Genomic DNA, 17,507 nt, shown 5'->3' with positions numbered 1-17,507 from the left:
CCTTGTTTTACATATGCATTTAGGTTATTGTTGCCATTTTAAAATACCTAGTTAATGGTGAGAAGATTCAACTTATTCCAAACTATGGATTTAAAAATTATAACGGAAAAAAAATCTTTCCAAAATTGAGTCAGTAGTAATTTTAGGCTCCTTTACTCATGAATTACTTGATTTGGTGGACTTTGCAAAAAGGATGGAAATGGCAGTAGTGAACACTTTCTGACAGAAGAGGCAGCAACATTGGGTGATCTACAAGACCAGAGGTAGAAGCACCGAAGTGGATTACATATTGTGCAGGCGATGTAATCTGAAGGAGGTTACTGACTCTAAGGTAGTGGTAGGGGAGGGTGTAACTCGACAGCATAAGATGGTGGTGTGTGGGATAACTCTGGTAGTGGTTACGAAGACAAAGGTAGAGCAGAGAACCATGTGGTGGAAGCTGAGAAAGGAAGAATGTCGTGCAGACTTTCAGAAAGAGGTGAGACAGGCTCTCGATGGAAAGAAGGAGCCCCCAGAAGACTGGAATACTATTGTCAAGGTACTCAAAGAGGAAGGCAGGAGAGTACTTGGGGTGCCTTCTGGTAGGAAAGGGGAGAAGGAGACTTCGTGGTGGAACCCCAAAATACAGGGAGTCATACAAGGAAAGAGATTAGCGAAGAAGAAGTGGGACACTGAGAGGACTGAGGAGAAGCGAAAGGAGTACATCGAGATGGGACGTAGGGCAAAGGTAGAGGTGGCAAAGCCTAGACAAGATGCATATGATGACATGGTTACCAGGTTGGACACAAAAGAAAGAGAAAAGGTTGGCCAGACAGAGGGATAGAGATGGGAAGGATGTGCAGCAGGTAATTGTGTAGAGATGGAAATGTGTTGACTGGTGCCAGGAATGTGCTAAATAGATGGAAAGAATACTCCGAGAAGTTGATAAATGAAGAAAATGAGAGAGATGGAAGAGTAGAAGATGCAAGTGAGAAGGACCAGGAAGTGGCAATGATTAGTAGAAGGGATGTTAGAATGGCACTTCAAAGGATGGAAAAAGGAAAGGCAGTTGGTCCTGATGACAAACCAGTGGAGGTATGGAAGCAATTTGGAGAGGTGGCTGTGGAGTTTTTGACCAACTTCTTCAACAGAATACTAGCGTGCGAGAAGGTACCAGAAGAATGGAGGAAAAGTGTGCTCGTCCCCATTTTTAAGAAGAAAGGCGATGTTCAGAGCTGTGGGAACTATAGAGGAATAAAGTTGATGAGCTACACAATGAAGTTGAGAAAGGAAGAATGTTTAGCGGCCTTACAGAAAGAGGTGAGACAGGCTCTCGACAGAACGAGCTCCCGAAAGATTGGATTACTTCAGCCGAGACGATCAGAGAGACAGGCAGGAGAGTACTTGGTGTGTTTTCTGGTGAGAAAGGGGACAAGGAGATTTGGTAGTGGAACCCCAAAATACAGGAAGTCATACAAGAAAAGAGATTAGCGAAGAAGAAGTAGGACACCGAGAGGACTGAGGAGAGGTGAAAGGAATACATTGAGATGCGACAAGGGCAAAGGTAGAGATGCCAAAGGCTAAATATGAGGCATATGATGACATATGGAAGTAAGGGTGATTAAGGATAGAGACAGAAATGTGTTGAATGGTGCCACTAGTGTGTTATACAGATGGAAAGAGAACTTTGAGAAGTTAATGAATGAAGAAAATGAGAGGGAAACGAAGAGTAGAAGAGGCAAGTGTGAAGGACAAGGGAGTGACAATGATTAGTAATGGGGAAGTTAGAAACTCAATAAGGAGGATGGAAAATGGAATGGCAGTTGGTCCTGATGACATACTACCTGTAGAGGTATGGAAGCAATTTGGAGAGGTGGCTCTGGAGATTTTGACCAACTTATTCAACAAAAAACTAGCAGGCAAGAGGATGCCTGAAGATAGGAGGAAAAGTGTGCTAGTTTCCATTTTTATGAACAAAGTCGATGTGCAGACCTGTGGGAATTATCGGGGAATAAAGTTGATAGTAAAGAGTAGTGGAGGCTAGACTCAGGACAGAAATAAGTATGTGCGAGGAACAGTATGATTTCATGCCAAGAAAGAATGCCACATATACATTACTTTCCTTGAGGATGGTAGTGGAAAAGTACAGAAATGTTCAGAAGGAGTTACATTGTGTCTGTGGATCTAGAAAAAGGGTATGACAGAGTACCAAGAGAGGAACTGTGGTAGTGCATGTGTATGTCCGGCGTAGAGGAGAAATATGTTGGGATAGTACAGGACATGTATGAGGGCAGCAGAACAGTGGTGAGGTGTGCCATAGGTGTGACAGAAGAATTCAAGGTGGAGGTGGGACTGCATCAGGGATCAGCTCTGAGTTCCTTCCTGTTTGCTGTGGTAATGGATAGGCTGACAGATAATGTTAGATTGGAATCCCCTTGCATCATAATGTTCGCAGGGAGCATGTGGACAACAATTAGAAAGATGGAGGCATGCACTTGAAAGGGGAGGAATGAAGATAAGCCGAAGTAAAACAAAATACATGTGGGTAATTAAGAGGGATGGAGGGGGAAGCTTCCAGCTACAGGGAGAAGAGATAGCGAGGGTGGACGACTTCAAATACTTGGGGTCAACAATCCAGAGCAATGTGGTTAGGAAGTGAAGAATTGTGTCTGAACTGGTTGGAACAGCTGGGGGAAGGTGTATTATCTGACAGAAGAGTCTCTGCTCGGATGAAGGGCAAAGTTTATAAAACAGTGGTGAGGCCATCCATGATGTACGGATTAGAGACAGTGGCACTGAAGAGACAACAAGAACCACAGCTGGAGGCGGTGGAAATTAAGATTTTGAGGTTCTCTCTTGGAGTGAGCAGATTGAATAAGATTAGAAATGAATTCATTAGAGGGACAGCCAAAGTTAGCAAGAGATGACTTTAATGCTTTGGACACATCCAGAGGAGAGAGAGAAAGAGAGAGTATATTGGTAGAAGGGTGTTGAGGATGGAGCTTTCAGGCAAAAGAGTGAGAGGAAGACTGAAGAGAAGGTTGATTGATGCTGTGAAGGAAGACATAAGGGCTGTTTGTCTTCGAGAGGATGATGCAGGAGACAGGCTTACACGGAAAAAGATGACAAGCCTTCGCAACCCCTCATGAGACAAGCCGAAAGAAAAGAAGAAGATGTAGCAGTGGGGGGGCACAATGATAAACTGGTTAGCAAATCTGCCTCCCAGTTCTGAGGACCGGAGTTCAATTACCAGCCTCGCCTGTGTGGATTTTGCATGTTCTCCCCATGCTTGTGTGGGGTTTCTCCAGGGACTCCTGTTTCCTCCCCCATTATAAAAACATGCATTGTAAGTTAAAGGAAGACTCTCTCCAAAATTATAGGAATGGGAGGACACATTAAAAGTTAGGAGATGAGGGTTCAGTATTTTAATGGCAGTTATCCACAGATTCCACCAAGAAACATCTCTAAATTGGAAAAGTATTATCGGAATTCCTCTCTCGCTCAGACATTCCAATGAGCCCGGCTGGAAAACTGACAGCCAATCAGCGTTTGCCACATCTGCAGTGCTTGCTATTGTCACACCCCTTTGTTTGTGGATAAATGTCACTGAACAGAGAACGACCACTATTTGGCATTTTGTGGCCGATTTTAGTGAAAAATAATTACAAACAAACAGAACAAAAATAGCATGATGTACAACGTTCAACCCTGTGCGCTTGAGCCAGAATACACACAGGCGGAACCTGACGTGGGAGAGGGGCCATGGCACTAATGACAAACAATAATCCCATTATATGGACCGCGGAGAATTTTTGGATGTTTTTATAAGGAGTTGGTTTAGATGTAGAGAATATACAGCAGGGGTGGGCAGACTTTTTTTTGCCTAAGATCTAATTTTCAAGCAGCCAGCCTCTCACGATCGACCGGCGGCAAGGTAAAGGGGGGAGTGGGGGCTGCAGCCGGAAAGTGTTGTATGCTAAGAGCCAATAAAGTAAGTATAACAGCGAGTCGATGCTCCATGTGATTACTACACCCGCCATTGAGCAAACAAAACAAAACTAACAATGTACAACGTTCAAGCGTTTGAGCCAGAATACACATGGGCGGACCTTGACGTGTTGGAGAGGGGGCATGACGCTGACAAAGGAGCACATCATTCATAACATGGACCTCAGAGATGTTCCAGAGAGGCTTGTTTTGAAAGACTGGTCTTTGTGTTCTCTTTGTGACCTTATGCCAACTGTGGCAAAAGAGCAGTGTTGTTGTGAGTTTGAAAACGTCGAACAAAAAATGGAGCGTATTGGAATGAACTTGGACCATGATCAACATGTCTGCATAACATAGATACTAGATAATTAATATGAAGTTGTTTGTTTGCACGAAGATGTGTTACATATCAATTTACTTATGATCCATGACAGTTTGATGAAAGGACCACTTGTACATCCAGTGGAAAATCAGTGAGTACAGATTTTTAATGGTCTTGGAATCCTATGTGAATGGTATGTAAATGCTATGTGATCTATATGAATGCTTTGGCCTATGTACAAAGTTTATCAAAAATGCGATCTCATTTTCTGAGTACAGCGTAGGACCATCTAATGGTTTATTCATATCTGGAATATAAAATGCAAAGAAAAAATTGGGACTTCCCTAAAGTGACTACATCTGTATATCCATCCATCCATTGTCCTAGCCGCCTAGCTGCACGAGGGTCGCGGGACTGCTGGAGCCTATCCCAGCTGTCAACAAGCAGGAGGTGGGGTACACACACGCAGACACAGGGAGAACATGCAGCGTGCCGCCTCATGAAGTATGTTGTTGCTTATACAGTACCAGCACAAGAGGCTATAACTAAGCAGCTGAAAACCAGTTATGATTAAATGCGTGCAAATTTCCCCGGCTGATGAACGAGTCTCAACTGTGACAGCCATAGCTTTATCCTATCAGGTTGACCCACGGGAGGTTAAAGAAGGACACATTTGGGTGCATTTTCTCTGTTTGGTTGCAGTTTGGTGCAGAACATGTCGGCATCTTGGCTTAGCTTGAACAAATGGTCTGGAATGCTAAGCACTGGAGATGACAGGGTAGGATCAAGGATGTTTCTTCCGGGTCTAGCTGTCAAAGCAGGCACATATCCAGGTTTTGCTTGGATTTAAAAAATGTTCTTTATTTTCAATTTTTTTTTCAATTAATGTCCTAAATATATGTAATAATAACATTACATCACATTGGAGGGTTTATTGTACATATGAATTTTGGGGAGAGTCTTCTAATGTTTTTTTTATTTTTAGATTATCGGCAAAAAAAGGTCACACATTGCTGGATCCGCCAGAAAATTACGGAAACAGGGCAGAGATAGCCGAGTCGGGGCATGACGTCACACGGAGCACCCCTCTTCGTGGTGCCCTTCGACAACAATGCGCAAACGATGATGGATTTCCCGGTAATTCAAGTGATGAACATGATTCTGAATGGTCCCACGAAGACAGTGAAGAATTGCTTTATAAAGGCGTTAAAGGTAACAGAGCATGTGCCTATGAGACAGACAGACAGCACAAGAATAAGTTACTGGGACCTCCACGGGCTGCCAGTAGTGATTCAGTTCAGTCAAGCGATGTTCCTGACAAGCCACTCAAAGCTAACCCTATGCTTTTAAGTGGGGCTTTCCTAAGCATATTCATCATGATATGTATGGAGAATGGGAAAAGCAATTGTTTGCACAGTCACAGAAGATCTGTGGAGTGATGGGTCCAAAAACAACACCATATTACTCCCAAGGAAATGGGCAAGTTAAGAGGATGAATGGAACCCTTCTACAAATGCTGAAAACTCTCACTGAAAAACAAAAGTCCAACTGGAAAGAGTCACTAAATAAACTCATGTTTGCATACAATTGCACGAGAAGTGAAGTTACCAGATTTTCACCTGTTTATCTCCCATTTGATATGTCTCCAAGACTGCCTGTTGACCTGCTGTTTGGCTGACTCCTGAAACAGGGACTACTGATCACAAGGAATACATGAAAAAATGGAAAGTACAGATGCAGGAGGCATATGACATAACAATTAAGAATACAAAGAAAAGTGCAGAAAGAAACAAACCAAAATATGACAACAAAGTGAGAAGTTCTGTGCTGCACAAGGGCGACAGAATCCTTGTAAGGAATTTGACCCCCAGACGAGGAACTCGGAAACTGTGAAACCACCGGGAACATTGTATATCCAAAGTCATCCGTCAAGTGGGAGAGGACATGCCGATATATGAGGTACTGCCAGAGTAAGGTAAAGGGAGAACAAGTAGGGTTCTACACTGAAATCTTCTGTTGCCATGCGATAACTTACCCTTAGAAACCCAGTTAACCACAACTAAATGGAAAAGGAAGACTAAGGCTCAGGCCAGTAGTGATAAAACTGTAGCTGATCAAGAGGATGAGGAGAGTGATGATGACAACTATGGATACCACTGTGTGCCAACAGACCACTTGTTTCGTGTGCTGCAACCTGTCGACCTAGACGAACAGAATGTCAATGATGCTCAACCTTAACAGCAAGACGTACCTCAGCAGCAGGAGATTGAGGGTATAGAACAGGTGCTCAATGGAAGCATGACACCAGATCAGGAGGAGATGCAAAATAAAGATGAGCCACTCAACGAACAAAGAATTCCAGCAATGCCATCATCTCTTCCAAGCGACAACAACGAGCAACACAGCACCAGTTAGAGAGAGACGGCCTACAAAGGTTTTCACATACAATAGGCTGGGCCACCCGACCTGTTATAGCGCTGGACCCCCAAGTAACATGTACTCGTACCCTCCAGTGCCCCTTATGCCATATGGAGTGATGCCAACAGCGAGTACATGGATGCTCACGCAGCATTCCTTCAACTACCAGTCTGCCATCCCCGGGTCCTGAATGCAGAACACCCCTCAAACTCCTTGACACCAATGCCCCCTATCCCCCTGTACAGATATACACTGTTTACACACACACACACACTACATAATACATTCATAGACTGTGGCTGATACATACACACACTCCCCACATACATGGACTTTATTAGAATTCTAAATACTGTATGTGAAATTAACACTTTGAAAATATTATACATGTTTCATATGTGACAATGTTGAAACAAAACATGTTCTTGTTTTGCTGTAAACTAAATATAGTGCACATTGTGTCCAGAAGAAAAAGGCATCGAGTTGTGAATTCATGTCTCTTCACTTTTCTCCTGCCGCAGAGGAGTGCTACACACACACATACACATGACACACAAACACACAAAAAGATTCCTACCATGTATACATGTGATGACTCTCCAGAGAAGGGAGGCAAAAGAGAGGATAGAGCTGAAGAAGGCAGGAAAGATCCCCCAGAGCCTGAGAAGGTGGTGGTGTTGCGGTATTCACTGAAAGTGTCAGGGTAGTAGGTGTCAATAAGAGAGAAGCTAGCCGTCTCACAGCCCAGTGTTCTGGCTCCAAAGGTGGATGGGTACACATCTGGTGAAATCTGCTTGGTTGATGCGCTGAAATCTGAGTCTGATATGAAAGGACGCCTCATACCATAGTAGCTTGGTAACATATGAGACCCTGTAGGGAAAAGTGAGACAATTTTATGAACTCACTCAAACTAGGGATTTTCGATTCCATTTTTTTTTTCAGACCAATACTAGTACAATTAGTCACTTTTAACAGTCATATTTTTGATTAATTAAATTTCAATTAACACATTGACAGATAAGAGTGAACAAAAACTTCTCTTTCTATTTGATGCACATGATGCTTCGATGGAGTGTAGCCCTAACTTGTGGTGAAGAGTCGCTTGAATTTTAATTCCAACCATTTTCTAGGCCACTGTCCTCATTAGTGTCACAGCTGCACTAGAGCCTAACCAAGGTGTTACGGGCAAAAAGCAAAGTGCATCCTGGAATGGTCACTATCTAATCACAGTTCTTAAAGTCCATCCCAATTATTTAGCTTCTTGACAGCAATAACGTATTAGAGACCACTCTCAATATTACAAAGTACAATTCTAATCTAATGCAATCTGAAACTACAACAAAAGAAAACATGAATATTATACTCTTAATATTTTGAAGTTGTACCTCACGCTATGGCTGGTGAGTATAAAGTGAATAAGCTGTTTGGGCCTTCATTCATTACATTTTTTTTCCTCACCTGACATCTGAACGAAAGAAGGTGGAGTTGTTGAACCACTCTGTTAAGAAAAAAAAAGACATGAATGACACTGAATTTTTTTGTATAAATTGACATCCAGAACTTTTTTTTTTGTGTACCAAGCAAAGTAATCAATTAAAATGAACATACAAAGAACTACAATCAAAGTTTAGAAATATCTCCAAAACAATCAAGAGAAATGAAAAGAAGGTGTGTTAAAGTAAGAGAAGTGTAGGAACATGGAACACTTATTCATATAATTTATTCTTTCTAATTTTTCTTTTTCATTATGGGAATAAGTTAGTTGATAAGCAAAAAGGAATTTAAATTATTTAGAGTAAGGCAACCCCAAAAAGTGTCTGATAACCACTTCCTGTCTTAAGATGTACTATTACATTTGTTGTATTTTCAATCGATCCATCTATTTTCTTTTGCTACTTATCCTCACGAGGGTCATGGGAACTGCTGGATCCTATCCCAGTTGTCAACAGGCAGGAGGCAGGGGACACCCTGAACTGGTTGCCAGCCAATCGCAGGGCACATGGAGACAGACAACAGTCGCACTCACAATCACGCCTAGGGGCAACTTAGAGTGTCCAATTAATACATGATTTTGGAATGTGGGAGAGCAGCTCTATCGGGCCGCATTCAAACCAATACAGAGTACAGGGTGTTTACGTTCAGTTGAATCCAGCACCATTTTTTTCCTATTGCGTCCTGAATTTGTTATTTTTTCTGTTTTTCTTTCTTTCCGTAATCTGAATCTTAGTAGAGGTACCATGTTACTGTACTGTAAGATCTGCAATGATGAGTGTACCACTTCAAGAGTGCAGGGGGGTGGAGTAAGGTAGACGAGAGATAGAGTGAGTGTAACCGAGCAGCTTTTTGTCGTTAGACAGTTTGGTGTGCTGGTGGAGTGTTAATATAAAAAAGCAACTAACAAACCGAACGGTGATTCCTGTTCCTCGTTGCCCATTGCTGAGGGTATTACAATCCATCCATCCATTTTCTTGGCCGCTTATCCTCAGGAGTGCTGGAGCCTGTCCCAGCTGTCAACGAGCAGGAGGCAGGGTACACATTGAACTTGTTGCCAGCCAATCGCAGGGCACATTGAGACAAACAGCCAGACTCACAATCACACCGAGGGGCAATTTAGAGTGTTCAATTAATGTTGCATGTTTTTGGGATGTGGGAAGAAACGGGAGTGCCAGGAGGAAACCCACGCAGGCACAGGGAGAGCATGCAAACGCCACACAGGAGGGTCCTGGATTGAACTAAGAACTGTGAGGCCAACGCTTTCCAGCTATTCCACCGCACTGATGGTATTACTATGCAATGGATAAAAAGTGCACTACTTCACTGAACAACTAAAATAAAACTTTGCAAAATAACTGCCTGAATGTTTATTTTACCTGCTACTGAACCTCTGTACACTGTTTACAAATCTGGGCTGTAGTAAGTCACACTCATCTTTACGCTGGACTGAAAGCTGCCATCTGAGGTGTATCGGCAACGTGACGCATATTTTAATTTATTGATCTAGCATCAAGGACCCGGGTTCAATCCCGGTTCTCCCTGTGTGGAGTTTGCATGTTCTCCCCGTGCCTGCGTGGGATTTCTCCGGGGACTCCGATTTCCAGCCAGATTCCAAAAACATGCAACATTAATCGGACACTCTAAACTAGCTTGACTGTTTGTCTCTATGTGCCCTGCGATTGGGTGGCAACCAGTCCAGGGTGTACCCTGCCTCCTTCCCAATGACAGCTGAAAGAGACTCCAGCACTCCCTTTGACCCTTGTGAGGATAAATGGCAAAGAAAAAGGATATATATATACATATGCAGTCACTCACATTTGAAATGTTCAGGTGTGGTCAGTCATGCTCATAGATAAAGTTGAGGGTGTGATTAGGGATGGAATCTCAAGACCTTAAATAAGTACTGAATTAATATAACATAACTGTAAATGAAAAATGAAATAAACAAATACATAACTAAAATAAAAAACTAAAATTTCAACCTCAGAAATGTTAGTTTCCAATTTCAACTGATATTAGTAGAACATGATATAAAACGGCATTTGAAAATTTTTCAATTAAAAATTCTTGATCTGACAAACTTTATCTGAATAAAAGTTAAATGAATGGTCAATACCCGCAACGTAATGAAGATGCTGAAAGTTTAGTTCAACATAATCAGCGTTCGTGGCAACAAGTTAGCGATACATTGTAACAAAACCTCCTGTTGGCACTCGTGATGTATTGTTGTAGGGGGGGGCGAGCACGCATCGCCGGACTACCATAAATAGAAGGCCGGCTTGCTAGAATGCCCTCGACGTATTGGCCACACCTGAATGAAGCGACAAAGTGGATGATAGTCTAACGTTTGGGGGGGGGGGGGCAAAATTAGAAGTTCAAAGGTGTTTTGACTGCACTGACTGAAGTGTGTTTGAAAATTCAGTGAGCAGCCTAGTTAGTTTCTGTGACAACACAAATTCAAAAAGCCAGGGATTAGAGCCAGATTTAGGAAACTCCACCAGGTTTAAGAAGTCGCATATCATCATGGGGATAGGGCTCTAATCACTCTAGAAACCAGCTGACGAAAGAAATTAATTTTCAAAGAGGAATTATGCAGCAAAACTGGAAAAACATCCATCTAGAGGTTACTTTCGGCTTGTCCCTTTCGGGGTCGCCACAGCGTGTCATCTCAGATGAACGCACATATATGTTTGGCACAATTTTTACGCCGGATGCCCTTCCTGACACAACCCTTTTCAGGGAGTGGAGGCCCCAGTGGGATAGAAACCCACAACCCCTGGTTTACCAAACCAGTGCTCTAACCACTGAGCTACGGGGCCTCCAAAAAACATCCATCTATCCATCCATTTTCTAAGCTGCTTATTCTCATAAGGGTCTCGGGGAGTGCTGGAGCCTATCCCAGCAGTGAACGGCAGGAGGCGGGGTACACCTTGAATTGGTTGCCAGCCAATCGCAGGGCACATAGAGACAAACAGTCACACTCACAATCGTACCCAGGGGCAATTTAGAGTGTACAATTAATGTTACATGTTTTTGGGATGTGGGACGAAACTGGAGTGCCCGGAGAAAATCCACGCAGAAACGGGGAGAACATGCAAACTCAGCACAGGCGGGTCCTGGATCAAACCTGGGAACTCAGAACTGTGAGGCCAATGCTTTTCAGCTGTTCCACCGTGCCATCACTGGAAAAACATCTTGGTGTTAATTTCTCCCACTCAGTCTGGCACGGATTACAATTACTTACTAATTACAAGACGATCTGTCCCAGTATACATTAGTTGGCTTGCCACCAAACTGAACAGCTTTTACTGCAGATTTGAAAAGGACACTTTCACTCCACACACCCACCAAGTTGCACCACTGTCCACTTGCAACATCTCCAAGGCGAAGATTTACCATCCATGAACGGGACCTGAGGCAGATCTTCAAACAACAAAAGATCACCAGGCCTTGTGACCGCATCCTGCCTCAAAATCTGAGCAGGCCAAATTGCTCCTGTCTTCACAAAGATCTTCAACAGGTCTCTACAATTTGTGAAGTATTGACCTGTTTCAAATGTTCCATGTTCCGATGGTGATCATACCGGTCTTAAAAAAAAAAGCAGCAGTTGCAGATCATAAAGACTACAAGCCTGTTGTCTTGACATCTGTGGTCATGAAGTCCTTTTCAATGCCTTGTGCTGGACCACCTCAAGAGCGTCACAGGTCCCCAGCTGGACCCACTGCAGTTTGTCTATTGAGCTAACAGGTCTGCAGATGATGCCATCAACATGGGTCTGCACTTCATCCTTGAACATTTCAACAGTGAGAGAACCTATGCGAGGATCCTGTTCCTGGACTTCAACTCTTCGTTTACCGCCATCATCCTGAACTCCTCTCCTCCAAGTTTCTCCAGCTCAGCATCTCGCCAACCATCTGCCAGTGGATTTACAACTTCCTTACAGGCAAGGTACAGCATGTGAGGCTTGGGGACACCACCTCATCAACGCCCACTATCAGCACTGGAGCACCCCAAGGTTGTGTCCTCTCCCTTCTGATCTTCAAGCTCTAGACAAATGAGCTGTCAACCTCTTGAAGTTCGCAAAGATGGTGACGAATCTGTGTATTGAGAGGAAATGGCGAAATTGAAGCTTTGGTACGGCTACACAACCTGGCGTTGAACACTCTAAAGACTGTAGCGATGACTGTGAACTTGAGGAGGCATCCTTTACCACAGCTGCCCCTCACGCTGTCCTTCTGTCTCGTGTCAACCATCGAGACGTTCAAGTTCTTGGGAATTACAGTCTCACAGGACCTAAAGTTGAAGACGAACATCTACTCCATCCTCAAAAAACCCAGCAAAGAATGTACTTCTTTCGGTTTCTGAGGAAGCACAGCATGTCGCAAGAGCTGCTGAGACCATTCTAAACAGTGGTCATCAAATCAGAATTGTGTACCCCGTTTGGTTTGGGGCTGCAACAAAAAAGGACAAACACTAACTGCAACAGAAATTCAAAACCGCTGCAGAGATTGTTGACACCCCCCTACCCTCCCTTGAAGACTTTCACATCACACAAGCTAGGACCAGAGCAGTCAGGATCCTTTCGGACCCTCCACATCCTTACCACCAGTTCTTCCAGCTCCTTCCGTCGGTTAAGCGCAACCGATCAATGCAAATCAAAACTAGTAGACATTTAAGGCAAGCATGTTTCCCTCTAGCAATTAAGTCATTATATTCTTGATCAGCGAACCTACTAGATTCTGCGTTGCACTGTTCTTGGGACACACCCTGACATTCTACTGGTCCAATCAGGATATGTACTAGTAATATATACTGTGGACTATCGGACGATTTGTAACTTTAAACTGCACCCTCTGCACAATTGTCATTCCACTGCCTTACAAAGGTAAACCACGAAAAGAGTAAGAGCACTCTGTATAAGGTTAAGATAATGTGGTGCAGTAATGCACTCTAAACTGCTTTAAATGCTAGAAGACTGTATCTTGCACAAGAGTGACTCTTACAAAGAATACTTCCTATTAATTTATTATGTATAATTTATGTATTTTGTTTTTCGTTCTTGTGAGTTTCTTTGTTTTTCTTATCAGTACTCAACATGAATGTTGTACCAGGGTGGCACCGACAAATTCCTCGTGCGTTGTAACATACTTGGACATTAAATCTGATTCTGAGCCTTCTCATAAAGTGTGCTATCCCAAGTAAGGTAAGGAGGTTAAACCGAGGTGTTGCGCTTTGGCGTTTTTTTATTTATGAGAAGCAATTGGACAGGTCATGGAAGAAAGAGGGCAAACCAGCGTTAGAAATTCATTACGCAGAATGGAGGCAGGACCTTTCATTTATGGTGGACGTTCCAAAGCACCTGAATAACTTGAACAAACGGGTGGTAGGGCGCAACACAGTTATTATGCAATATTACGACAGAATGCACTCTTCTTGTACTTGTTTAGCGAACAGGATTATGTTATTTTTATAAGCATTTCTGTCTGAAAAATGACACAGATATAGATCCGTATTCTGTGATATGCTTTTGTGATTAAATGAAGTATTGTGTTTTTTCCTAAGAAAAAAAAGTTATGTTGGGCTTGTACTATTTTGGAGTGTATTAAAACAAAGAAAACAATCATGAAGTTTTTATTTTCAAGTTATAAAGTATATAACTTGCTATATACAGTATAGGCCATCATTTAAGGGTTTGGCCCTCTTGGTAATAGATTTTCCTCCTGGTCTAGTGTGTTTTCCTATTAACAAGCAGGTCGGAGTGTGAATTAACTCACACTAAATGATGACATGCGACTGCCCTATCACCATGAATCGCATCCATCCATTTTGTTATCCTCTCAAGGGTTGGAGGAGTGCTGGAGCCGATTCCAGCTAACTTTGGGCGAAAGGTAGACTACACCCTGAACTTGGTCGCCAGTCAGTCGCAGGGCGCCGTCACAATTACTTAAAAATGTATACATAACTGAAGACTACAGATAGTAGAGCATCAGATTGCATGTAATTTTTTATTTTTTATGTAATAATTGACATTCTTTTACACCGTATTTAGATGCTTCATGTAATGTCCCATGTGTGGGACAATTTTGTAGTCATGTAGTTTTGTTTTTACATACAGCATAAGTGCTTTTTTTGGGGAAAATTTACAAGTACTGTATAAAACAAATAATTCTAAACAGTTTTGCTTCTGTAATTTTTGTCAGTATATTTGTTTTCAGACATAAAGACTGAGTTTAGCAACGTGTCAAGCAAAGACGACATAAGTTCATTTGTTTGCATATAGCCAACATGAAAGCGTTGATATGATGCACATGTAGGCTGGGAGGCAAGCAAATTTTGAGGACAGAATTTGAATGTGATTTGCCAATCCTAAGACTTCCTCCTCTGGCCCAGGTACGGCTCAGTGCATCTCTGAAGGCTGAGTATGGAAATGAACACGTTTAAGTTCAGACTGCATGTGTGCCTGTCTGATTACGTGCCATCTTTTCTTTGTGAAAACTAAACATACCCAAACAATAGTGTCTTAAACAGCACAGATTTATGGTGTTCGGATTCCCATATCCTGGATAGTTTTTAAGGTTTTTATTTGAGCCATTGCTTTGTGATCAATAGCTATTTTCAAGTGGTGTGCTAAGGAAAGACTACATCCGTAATACATGCATCTGTCTATATTCCAGAATGCCTATCCTCACTAGGGCCAGAGGCATGCTGGAACCATAATATATACATAATACAGTCATTCCAATTATATTCTGTCCCTTTGGCCAACCGTAGACAACACATGATTTGGCCAGTGTTTTTCTCCGGACTCTGAATAGCCTTTTTTTTCTCACGAATGCATAAGCGACATGGAGACATGGATAGCTTTCATATGCCTGTGTCTCTGTGCGTCACCTTTTGTAAACATAATTGTAAACAGTGAGATGAAAAGCCACAGAACAGGAGACCAAATACCCCCACACACGCATACACTGTATTGGCTTATTCTCTAGTTGGAGTATTTGACCCTGAAAAAAGATGTGATATACAGCATTAAGAAGACCTAACAACAGTGCTTTAAAGCTCCTGTTAAATGCTTATGACCACCTGGCATTGAAGAGTAGTCTACATAGTGAATTAGCTCCAATAAAAAATGGATAAACAACACAACCAATACAACATGATGTTGGTTTCCTATAAGATGAGCTTTTTAGGCACAAATCAACTGTGGTAACCTTATGCTCTTAACCCTCTGACAATTTTCTGATCAACAAATATATACTTATGATTCTGCAGCATTTTAAATAGTCCATTTAAACGGCAATTTTGACCTGCATGTATCACACTCATCAAAATTGCTCTTGTATTGTTAATCAACAGCTTTAAACAGAGAATACTATGTACTACCTTTTCAGTACTTGTTTTATTAATACAGCGTATTGACAAACTTGTGGTCAAAATAAAATAAACCAATAATTAATGAAAATGAGTAATAACATTGTAATATAACAGTGAATGACCTTATATTTTTTCAACCCCTATAGTTCACTGTAGATAATTATACCTTGCCTCTGCTTTAAAGAAGAAGAAGAACATTACCTATAGGCAATTTGTAGTCTTTGTTTAACCAAGCATGCGTCTTTTTGAAGTGTGGGTGGAAACGAGAATGGCCTGAGAATCCCACAACATACAACTCAAAATGGAAAGGACAAGGCTTTGATTCAGACTCACAACCTTTGACTGTGAGGGAGCAATTCTAACTAATGTCGTACCCTCCTGGTGTTCCTCAATTGTGTCTTACGTACTGTGAACAGGCATATTTATTAGTATGATTACAATATAAAAGCAAACATTGTCCGACAAAAGAGCGATCGGTCAGGTGATTTGGAAAAAACAAACAAAACATCTTGCTTGTGCATGTTGAAGTCTAAAGCTAAGCCTGACTCCAAGTACTGTAAGTGTGTGTTGTCCTTTTTTGTGGCAACAGTAGAGAGGTTGTCTGTGGCATGTGGTTGTCTGAGGCTGGGGACAATAGAGGCCTGCAGGTGCGTGTGGCTCAAACTTTGCATAAGCAGTCTCCTTCACGAGCTTTTCACAGTCTCTCTATGGTACCTGTCCACCCCGCTCCCTCCTCCACACCACAGAAGGTTTTTGGAAAGCATGGCCATCAGGATTGCTAGCATTGTATTAGTGTTCTTTTGTGGGGATAGGACTGAGCGCTTTGTTATAATCTCAGCACTATGCTTAGCTATTTACAGATAGGCTTTGCTGGAGTTTGACAGCTTTTTTTTGAGCAAAGAAAGATGAGGGGCTGTGGGGGGAGAGGGGAGGTTGCTTACAAGACCGACAATGGATCAAGCATGGATCGTTTGGCCACATAACTAGTTTGAATATCACCAGGAGATTTTGAAAAGGCCATGAGAAGAATGTCAAACTGTGGCCGTGAGCTTGGGTCAGGGAGGAAAATATAAGAGGTTGAGGGGGAGCACAGGAAGGGACAAAAGCAAAACGTTTTCGGGTATGTTGTACTTACATTGTATCTGGGCCCATTGGTCTGTCGGGATCGTTTCTCTGCCAACAGGTCTTTGACTGTGTGCTTGACTCGAACGCCCTGGTACACTCTCTTTGAATATTCTTGATTAGGGCAACAAAATAGTGTGATTATACAAGATCCCAATGCAGTAGCAATTTTGATGTTTCATATATTAAAACTTCATGTACATGTCCATGTTTAGCACCAAAAGTGTGCTGATTCATTGTTTTAAGTATACTATATTGAGACTCATGTGTAAATGTCATAGAAATAATTTTGGGTCAGATCAATGCGCAGTGTGCTAACTGGTAGTATCTGACATAACAGCATAACATTTAATTAAAACTTCAATTTGAACTAAAGTACCATAATAGCTGGTTGAACATCTTGTGATTTTCATGATATTTGTAAGTGTAAGAAATTACATGCACAAGATTTTAGACAAGCCTCTAATATCTAATAATGATTATGAAAAAAAACTGCATACATACTGGACAAAGTGCACTATGCAGTATATTGTTTACTGAGTATAACAATTATGACAAATATAATAACAAACAGCAATACTGATTTAGACCTAGACATTTAAAACCATTTTAAAAAATTATTTTTCTCAAATAAAAAAAAAAATATCCATATAAGTGAAGTAAAAGTTGCTTACCACTGTCCATGATGTGGTTGACGCGTCTAACATACGCACAGGTCGCTCTGTTCTTCTTCTGTGTTTGCTTACAGTAACTGAATAGCAATTTTAAGCCCCATAGTGAGTGGTGTGCCTCTGTGAGAGCTTTGATTAAG

The 17,507-nt window shown here is 42.0% G+C and overlaps 1 protein-coding gene across 1 annotated transcript in view; it reads right to left on the bottom strand.

Moving 5' to 3' along the window:
• pou2af2 (POU class 2 homeobox associating factor 2) overlaps positions 1 to 17,507 on the bottom strand; it is a 29,638-nt gene that overhangs the window by 12,104 nt on the left and 27 nt on the right. Inside the window, 4 exon segments of the mRNA XM_061828333.1 lie at positions 7,284 to 7,576; positions 8,165 to 8,204; positions 16,710 to 16,810; positions 17,371 to 17,506. Of these exon segments, the coding sequence (XP_061684317.1) occupies positions 7,284 to 7,576; positions 8,165 to 8,204; positions 16,710 to 16,810; positions 17,371 to 17,506 (570 nt within the window).

Source organism: Syngnathoides biaculeatus, chromosome 8, assembly GCF_019802595.1.
Source record: "Syngnathoides biaculeatus isolate LvHL_M chromosome 8, ASM1980259v1, whole genome shotgun sequence".
Classification (NCBI taxonomy): Eukaryota; Metazoa; Chordata; class Actinopteri; order Syngnathiformes; family Syngnathidae; genus Syngnathoides; species Syngnathoides biaculeatus.
This window is presented reverse-complemented; position numbering and strand designations above follow the sequence as displayed.